Here is a 9,884-nt window from a genome sequence, read left to right as displayed (position 1 = left end):
TGCAAATCCAAGTGTGAGACAGACAGGCACTAGATAACGTGGGACATTTTGTCCCACGCTTGCAAGCGTGGGACGAAGTTCGTCCCCAGTTATCTAGTGCATGCCTGTCCCACACTTGGATTTGCAGTGCACACACCTGAATTGGGGTATCGCTGTGGTGGGTGAGGGAGGGTGTAAAGTGAACAGGCAAGGGGAAAAAAGGAAATGAGAGGAAAAAAATACGATTTCACAAAATCCCCGCTGCCACGACGTCGATTTCATTTAGGTCCTGCTTCAACAAATCTTAGGCTTAAACTGCGATGATTACTATTCATTCCATGTTTGGTACTGAACCAGTATCAATGAAACTAAAACTTGGGTAAACGACCAGCTGCGTATCAATTGGTTCGAAAACGGGCATTGAAGTCAGGTGGGATACTCTTTACGGACAAGCATCAGGCAAGTTTCTTGCTGACAGGCCTTCTCGGCACGAGGTATGGGAGTCTCTTGAAATCCATTGAATCTGCTAACAATGAAGAACTGATGACTACAGAGGCGATTATATCCAAGGTAGTCCTAATAGATGAGAGTCAACAGAGAAGATTCAGTGAATGAAGCTAAAGCCTTTGGTTGTCAACAAGCATGTGAAGAGGTATGGAAGAGACGGAAAGGGAAGTAACAGAAGTTATGGTGGCAGCAAGAAACCAGGAAGGCCGAGCAATGGTAAGTCCAGTGGTGACAAGAGAGAATGACAGAAGATAGTAGCTTGCTTTGCTTGTAACAAGAAAGGTCACTTTGCTAGTAACTGTGATAGGTTCGAGAAATCGAATGAAGACGAAGACCCCGAGCCTAAACCGAAGAAGGCAAAGGCAAAAGAAGTGAAAAGCAAGGCTCTGCGTGTCATCCATGGAACCTGCAAGGCAAGGCAACAGCAATCACATCTAGGGTTGGGAAAACCGACATCTGGAGCGTCGCATCACATTATGCCTCACAGAGAGTCTTTCTCTTCGTTTGAGCCAGCCGCTGGAGGAGTCTCGCAAGCTGATGTCAGCATCCTGTATGTAGAAGGTGCTGGTAAGGTTAGGCTGAGGATTGACTGTGGTAATCACGATTACACTCCCAATCCAGGTGTGAGACAGTCTCACACTTGTAGGTGTGGGACATTTAGTCTCACGCTTGCAAGTGTGGGACAAGAAGAAGAAAGCTTTGAGGACGCCTTGAGTGACTTGGAGGCTGAAGCTGAGCCCAGCCCTGCTCCTATGACCAGGGAAGAGGAAAGAAGAACAACACGAGAATCCAGTAGAGACAAGGAAGTCCTCGCATGCGAGGAAGGGGAAGGAAGTATGTGGTTGTTGTGCTCATGTGTCTCTTTTTAAGGGTTCTGACGAAGGAGGACCCCTATTGTTTTTGACGGCTCAGATTCTTATTTTTTTTCGGTATCTTCTAATTGGAAAATGGATCCCGCCAAATTACTCGTTATCATAATCAAATAAAAATTCCTGAAAATTTCAAAAATTTATCGTGAGAATTTAACGTGAACGACTAAAACATAAATTTGCAACAATCAAGCACCCTTATCCGTTCACATTTTCCAGAAACGTTTCAAAGAGAAAATGTGCCACTCCCCAAAACTAAACCTCCTGCTTCATCAAAGTGACAAGAAATCGTCTGTGTTCTGAGAAAATGGTTACAACATAAAATAGTCTCCATGGCAACGACACGGTGCCATCATACCAACTGTCAAAATTTAAAGTCGCTGATAAAAAGAAATCAAAACGCCGTGAAATTCGAAAATGCCAATGCTCACGCATTGCACGGTGCCCCGACATTGGAACACCTTTGAAGTCTGTCGCTAGTAAAAAGTTCGTAGCAGAAAAGACGCGATAAATTAATTTTCGGGGGTTGGCAACAATTTTCTCGGCGTCTGCGCCCTTTCGAAAATCGCGAGGCTGAAGAAACGAGTAGTCGCGCATTGAAACTGCCCCTACATTGTTGCTGAGGTTGGATTGTTTGGCTTGCTTTTAAAGGCTGCGGTTCTCTTGTCGTGTTTTCCCAAATTCTGTAACCAGCACGACGGTTGGTTTGACAAACTTTATTGGCGAGCGATAGCGAGCCCATGCCGTGTTTGGGGGTACCAAAAAGTGACTGGTCGTGCGTCTGTCTGTCTGTCTGTCTGTCCGTAACTCACTCACGTTTCTCAGCAACTACCGCACAAATAGTTTCAAAATTTCGCACCGGAAGGCTCCTAAATCTCCCCCAGGGGGAGTTTATCTTATATTCACGATTACTATTGTTTGAAATATTCAAAACATCTTTTTGAATTAGGTTCTTAGCGTAGTTAGGTTGGCAGTGCTTGGCAGGTCGTAGCAATTTTTCATACTTGCGGCCGCGACTCTTAAATACGGGACCTGTCAAAACATTGGCAAATAAAACAAACTAAAGAGTAGAAGGGCTTAGAAGTGAGTACGGTCATGGTTTTTTCGATATTTTAGAATGATTGAAACCCCTCCGGAGAGTCAACTCAGTGAAATACGGAAAATGAAAGTGACAATTATTACGCGTTTCGTCCGTCCGTCCACCCTCTCCCCTCCCCCACCACAGGGGAAATGTTTTAGTCAGTGGAGTGTGTTTGATAATTGCAAGAATGATTTGGTCTTTTTAACCTTTGTGAGTGTATTTCCATTTATATTCTCAGACACTATATTTTTCAGTTGTTTGCTTTGCTCAATAACAGTTAGAAAATATATTAATACATTCTATGAGTACAAACCAGATGCTAATCTTGCCAAAATAAATAGTCTTTGCTGACTCTTGGCACTGATTCTGGGAAAAGGCTTCATTGCAATGCTGTGAGTTTACTATAGTACTAACCTTAAAGAAAACCATATGATGAGTGAGTGTAGCGCATTCAAGGTTTGACATTGACATCAGATTCAATGAGACGATTCACTGACTTGGTCATATGATTTCATGAGACGATTCTTTTAACTTAATCATACATTGTCTGCGACAACTAGTAATTTGTGTTGGTCATGGTTTGAGTTTGCTTTTTTTTTTTTAATTTACTCAGAATGTTAGGTAAATACTTTTGCTAAACTGTTTCAAAGATAAAATAACACACCATGACTATCATTATCAATAAGATAAACTTGCATTTAGCAATAAGTGGCCTCGACATTGGATTCTATGACACGATTCATTGGATCTGACAGAAGGTCTTCTCCGTAAAGTAGTTGAAATCAGCCTGCCTGTAAATATGTCTCTTTTTAATTAATGCAGATAAATCAATATAGTTAAATCCACTAGTTTAAACTAAAAGGGAGAAAGGCTATTTAGGTATTACTAATAACATTGCGTATTCATAAGTTCAGTAACAAGGAGATATCGAATGGTAATTGAAGTATTTGTGAATCGTATTAAGCAATTCAATGCTGGCTGTTAAATGTTCCTCGACTGAGTAACAGGGTCAGGGTTCGTGGCATGACACTATGAACAGGAAACGCTCTTAAGAAACCTAACAACTGAAGACCCATACTTTCAACTAGAATTACATGATTTGCGACCAAAATTTCCTCGGTGTTTCATTGCTTTCTGCAGTATTTGGTGTGCTGATCACAAAAATGACTTCCAATGTCATCCCAGACCTTTACTTTTCCAAATATTTACCAATTTTGGACCAAAATTTTTACATCGAGTTTTACATAGTTTCCTGCAGTTTTTGGTGTGCTGATCACGAAAATGACTTCCAATTTCATCTCAGACCTTTACTTTTCCAAATATTTACCAATTTCGGACCAAAATTTTTACATCGAGCTTTACATAGTTTCCTGCAGTTTTTGGTGTGCTGATCACGAAAATGACTTCCAATTTCATCTCAGACCTTTACTTTTCCAAATATTTACCAATTTCGGACCAAAATTTTTACATCGAGTTTTACATAGTTTCCTGCAGTTTTTGGTGCGCTGATCACGAAAATGACTTCCAATTTCATCTCAGACCTTTACTTTTCCAAATATTTACCAATTTCGGACCAAAATTTTTACATCGAGTTTTACATAGTTTCCTGCAGTTTTTGGTGCGCTGATCACGAAAATGACTTCCAATTTCATCTTAGACCTTTACTTTTCCAAATATTTACCAATTTCGGACCAAAATTTTTACATCGAGTTTTATATAGTTTCCTGCAGTTTTTGGTGTGCTGATCACGAAAATGACTTCCAATTTCATCCCAGACCTTTACTTTCCCCAAAATTTACCAATTTGTGACCAAACTTTTAAAATTGAGTTTCACATTGACCCTGTATTGGCCTTACTTTGCATATATTCTTCACCATCTTCTACAAGAATACAGACGCATCGCTCGCCTACTACGCGCCCAAACAAAACGGCGCGTACCCCTAGTAAACTCGGGAGGGGTGGTTTCGGAACGCGGATGACTTTCGTTTGACGAACATGAGCACTGTAAATCGCGAGATGGACTGAGATGGTCATTGTGTTACCTGAATCAGGTTTGAGGATGTAAAAATACCGGTAGGATTCAAAGTTACGTAAATAACGGTAAAATTAACGTAATTAACGTTTAGACGACAGATTTCAAATTGATTTCCACAACCGGAACACCGTGCAATGCGTTAGCATTGGAATTTTTTCTGTTGAACCCAGTTCCTCGAACGAAGCATGGAATGGTCCAAGGTCCTATGAATGGAGGAAATCGATGAAAAGTGAAACGGAAAGCCTGAAGTCCAAATACTGCTGGGATGTGGTTTCGAGACCGATTGATCAGCATGTGATTAGATGCAGATGGGTCTGCATAATCAAGAAAGGACGCATCGCTACAAATCGCGTCTTGTGGCGCAAGGATTCGCAACCAAGTGCTAGGTGTGGACTGTGGTGACACCCACAGCCCCGTGACTAAGAAGGAGTCCATCAGGCTAATAATGGCAGTGTCTGTGGAAAAGGGCTGGCGACAAGAACACTGGGATGTCACCTGTGCCTTCCTCCACAGTACGGCGCGTTCATTTCCGTTTTTACTGTGTATTTATTTTCACCCAGTTCCTTGTCGCCCACAGCATGCCCCCACAAGCCGGGAAACAGACACCTGTTGACAACAGAATAAATTAACATGTTTGCATCGCAGTGCGAAAAAGAGCCACACTAGGAGTACGCAAAGCGCGTGCAAGTCCCGGACAAGACACATGATTTACACCCGAAAGTGTTTTGCATTTGCCTCGAACCACGCGTCGGGGCCCAACTCAAGACCAAACCGGAAGAGTCCACAGGCCAGAATACTTCGTCCTGCTATTCAATTCCATGAAAAACATCCTCTGACCTTGGCAACAAAACGCCGTGTTGTTGGCACCTTGCTTTTTTACTTTAAATGATATTGTTTTCTTTTCATATTTTTCAAAAATTCTAATAAATGCGCCATGATTTGTCTTCCACGAACCTGAAGCCATGCAGTTGCTTTCCACCACCTGTACCTATTATCTTCGTCTCGTTGCACTTCGCTGGGAACGCAGAGGAACAGCAGTTCCAGCTGCGTTTCGCCAGCTGCGAACTTGAAGAACTCTTCAAACTCAACAGCGTGCTCTCTCCAAGTTTGCGCAGAGTCTAGAGATGTGGGTCTGTGAGCTTCTCCACCCACATCTTTAAGTGTAGACTGCAAACTGCACACGTCCAAGTGTGGAGAATTACTTGGCACCAGCTGGTATGGAGTTCTCCACACGTGGCTTGACAGTAGTGTGCTCTCTGCGCGATCGACGCTTGTGCCCGATCTGATGATTCTCCCTCTCTCTCTTCTCCTTGATGCCCCCTCCTCTTCCATCGGAGACACCACTCCGAACTGGTGGGCCCAGGCGTACGATACCCACAAGCAACTCGATTCTCGGTTCACCCGCGTAGTGTACTTGATCGAAATGACGCCGCCTCGTTGGGCCCTGGGAAGGATGGTGTCTTTAGGTACGCACCCACTGCAAAAATTTATTGTCACTTTACGACAAAATCGTGGATGGTATTTTCATATCTTTCAAACGATGACAATGCCATCACAAATTGATCATGATTGATTGATTGGTTGATTGATTGATTGATTGATTGATTAAATTCCATCAACGCTCTCTTATGGCATACCAAAATTGTCATCAAATGTTCTGGTGACCTTCTTGTGAGGGAAATTATCCTTGAAATCGTCATCAAGTGACAACCAAAATCTCCATAGTGCTCGTAAAATCTTGATGTAAAAGGCTGCATCATATTACACTCAAAAATACTTGCAGAGTATTGTCTGACATTGTATTAAAAACGTGCATTTTTTTTGCGAAGAAAATACTTTGCAACAACTGACTGTTCCTCGAGGGGTCATTCACAAGTGTACTCATGTGTACAAATTTGCCCGTACTCAATGTACTCACAAATTTCAAAAGGGCGATATTCACTAGTTTTTTGACCGGTTTGTCGTTGAGTGCCGTTTAAAACGCTAAATAAAGCCTTAAAATGTGTTCAAATGTGAAATTTATGAGTAAAGCAAGGTGTAAGGGAGTATGGGGCAATTTGTAACAGATTTTGGAATTCTCTATACAAAATTAAGAACATTCTGCATGTCGGTGTCAAACTTGTGCCAGTTGAGCAGTCTGGCCCTTCATCTAGACTGTGCAGCTCCGTTGGATCAATCTGGAGTCCGTAATCTTTGAAATCTAAGACGCTTTCCAAACCCTTGCATGCTGTTACGAATCACCCCAGCATGGGGTGATTTGTAACAGCCATGGGGCTTTTCATAACAGCCTACACATTAAATGAAACATCGTCGGGAATGTTATCTCCTCCAGCAGTTGTTCTTCGGATGTCCTATAGACGCCTTAAAATCTACATTACAAGCTGCCCTTGACCGCCTCAGCATAAACTGACCGGCTAAGTAAACCCTAACCTCACTTTTTTCAATTTTGGAGGAAATAATAGAATAACTCGCTTTAAAATGCATTTTGAACTGTGTAAATGTATTGGAATTAGGCAGCAGATGATTCGAGAAATAATTCAAGCATTTAATTGCAAAATTTACTTAAATTCTTGTTTTTATACGGGTCTAGTTACGAATCACCCCAATTGCCGGCTACGCAAGAAATACGTCCCTAACTATCACTGGACAAAGTAAAAGCACCTTATGCCACGTGGTTACATTGTAAAGGGGTCACGCTTCAAGGCCCCAACGGTACTTCGATGGTGATTCATACCTGGGGAGCCTCAGACAGAAACTTCCTAGAGCTCAAAATAAAAGATTTACCTGTTTTCGGTGTACCCTAAATTTCAGACGCCCTCCACCAAAACTATACCTGAGCACCGATCACATCCGCTTTGATTGTAGAAGGACCCTGTACTTGAAGCGAAAGAGGGGTCATACTCAGATTTTCCTCTGCTCCCTCCACTTAAATTAATAAACGCATGTGTTACGAATCGCCCCTGTTACGAATCGCCCCATACTCCCTTACCACCGGTACTCATGTGTACACCGGAACGCAGAATCCCTCGCTGTTCCTTTCACTGCATCTATTCCAGGCGAGAGCCTCAAGCCGTGGCTGCGCCACGCCCTGCCCTTGCTCGCCTTGCTGGCGGCGTGGCGCTGGTCGCAGGCCCCCCACGAGGCCCTGAGCGGCCCGCTGGTGCGCGTGGAGCAGGGCCTGCTGCTGGGCGCGCACCGCCTCACGCTGCAGGACGCCATCCCGTACTTCAGCTTCCAGGGAATCCCGTACGCCCGGCCGCCGATCGGTGACCTACGCTTTAAGGTGGTCACCTCATTCCTAACTACACTGCAAAGTTCATTCACTGCGAATGAAAGCGCTGGTAAAGCTAAAGCGTAACTCTATGCTTGAGTCAAGCATAAAGTTACGCTTGAAGACGTTACGCTTGAAATCAAGCAAAGACTAGAAATTTCCCTATGCCTTTAAATAGGGGGAATCTTGGCGGCTGAGCCTGTTACGCTTGATTTCAAGCGTCAAGTGATTACGCTTGAAAACTGTGGGTAATACTACGCTTTAGTTTTACCAGTGAAGGTCGTCACCAATATCCAATGTTGGGCGCTGTGCACTTTGTCTCCCAAATTTGCGCGAGGATCATTTGAACATTCAAATTTGGGCGAGGAAGGGTCACTTACAATAAATTGGGTGATAAACGTTGGACCAGCTACAGCTTGAAAGTATCATCACTCAAATTTAGGAGATAAAATGATACTCGCCCAAATTCGGACGAAAGAGAGTCAGGCACGCTCGATTACGCAGATGCAAGTGCGTACTTGGCCAAGCATGCGTTTCTAACTGTGCACGTGCAAGGATGCATTTGTAAGTGTGCACTAGGAAGACAGTTTGGTTTCAGGCTTGCCAGACCGGGCGCTTTCGGGTCCCTCCGGGCGCCGAAGAAATGGCCTCGGGCGCCTGGGCGCCCGACGGGCGCTTTCGGGTCCCCCGGGCGCGCGCCCGGGGCCTCGGGGCCGTTCGGGCGCGTTTGGGCGGGCTCGGGCGCCTTCGGGTGGAAGCGACCATCTCGCCAGTGCTTCGGGCGCACTTCGGGACCCGAAGTGGCCCCGAAGTGCCACAACCGTAATACGAATAGGAATGTAATGCAGTTTCAACTGTTGGCGTCCCTAGCAACGGCGTAACTAGGGAACCGGCAGCCGTCAGCAGGGGCGGAGCCAGGGAAGGGGCACAACATCTGGTGCAGCCGCGGGGTCGCGGGAGGACACCGACACCATGTCCATGTCGAGAGAGAGAGAGAGAGAGAGAGAGAGAGAGAGAGAGAGAGAGCGGAAGAATTCAATTCTTAGAATTGCGGGAAACACAGTGATCGGGCCTGTGGGCCTGGCCCCGGGCGCCTTCGGGCGCCTTCGGACGCACTCGGGCGCGCTCGGCCGATCCGGGCGCGCTCGGGTCGGCCGTGTCTGGCAAGCCTGTTTGGTTTGGTGTGATCGCGCAGGCCTCGGCCTGATCAAAGTAAACTGCAGGCCCCCACTGAGAATCCAAACGCTATGAGTATAGCGTCAATTGGTGCAATGCAAAATCATTGCACATGAAGTGCAATGCCTCCCCTTTCCCATGCAAAAGCATAGGGCATTTTCGGAAAGCATTGCACCTATGGTGCGATATGGCTCTGGCATTGCACGTGTGGTGCGATATCTCAGCGCATTGCACCATACGTGCTATACTCATAGCGTTTGGATTCTCAGTGCCTTCTTCGTCCCCCGGTGCCCAAGAGCCCCCGGTGTTCCTCATCGTCGCCTTCCCCGCTGCAGGCGCCGCTGCCGCCAGCGAGCTGGCCCGATGTGCGTCCCGCGCTAGAGGAGGGCCACATGTGCTGCCAGCCTCACACCGACATCTACTGGCTGCCACGCGACGTCGTGATGGTCGGTACTACTGGTCCGCTTGCCACCCCACAGTGGGCCAGAAGACCGGTTGAGGCGGCCACAATTCTATGCGTTTCGAGCTCTGAAGTCGCTTACACTCTCAGACTGTTATTGACTTTTTGTCCTTTGTTAAAGAGTATTTTACACAGCAATAATAAGTACTATTTCGTCAATATCTATGTAGGATTTCATTCGTTATATTGACTTAAAGTCAATTTGCTATTGACAAAGAGTCAATACGCAATTGACTTAAGAAATAGTCAATGATTGATGACAATTTAGTCTTTATAGTGAACAATATTGTACATGGTTACAAAGGAAATAATACATATTATTGCTGCTTAAAAAACTACGTAAGCAAAGGACAAAAAGTCAATAATGGAGAGAAAAAAGTTAATACGAGTCTGAGAGTGTAACGGACTCGAACCGAACGTGTGACTCCACCAATGGATTGCTTTCCGAACGAGGAATCTATTGGTGGGGTCAGACGATCGGATCGAGTCCTGTTCACTGATAGAGA

At 45.0% G+C, this 9,884-nt stretch overlaps 1 protein-coding gene across 1 annotated transcript in view; it reads left to right on the top strand.

Annotated features, from left to right (window-relative positions):
• The first annotated feature begins 562 nt into the window (after positions 1 to 562).
• Positions 563 to 9,884, top strand: part of LOC117644061 (esterase B1-like) — a 35,316-nt gene continuing 25,994 nt past the window's right edge. The window contains exons 1-4 of the mRNA XM_034383246.1: positions 563 to 654; positions 794 to 1,058; positions 7,602 to 7,754; positions 9,254 to 9,364. Of these exons, the coding sequence (XP_034239137.1) occupies positions 563 to 654; positions 794 to 1,058; positions 7,602 to 7,754; positions 9,254 to 9,364 (621 nt within the window). The remainder of the gene's footprint in view (positions 655 to 793; positions 1,059 to 7,601; positions 7,755 to 9,253; positions 9,365 to 9,884) is intronic.

The sequence above is a fragment of the Thrips palmi genome, unplaced genomic scaffold, assembly GCF_012932325.1.
Source record: "Thrips palmi isolate BJ-2018 unplaced genomic scaffold, TpBJ-2018v1 HiC_scaffold_17, whole genome shotgun sequence".
Lineage (NCBI taxonomy): Eukaryota > Metazoa > Arthropoda > Insecta > Thysanoptera > Thripidae > Thrips > Thrips palmi.
Note: the sequence above shows the minus strand (reverse complement) of the source record. Positions and strands in the feature narration are given on the sequence as shown.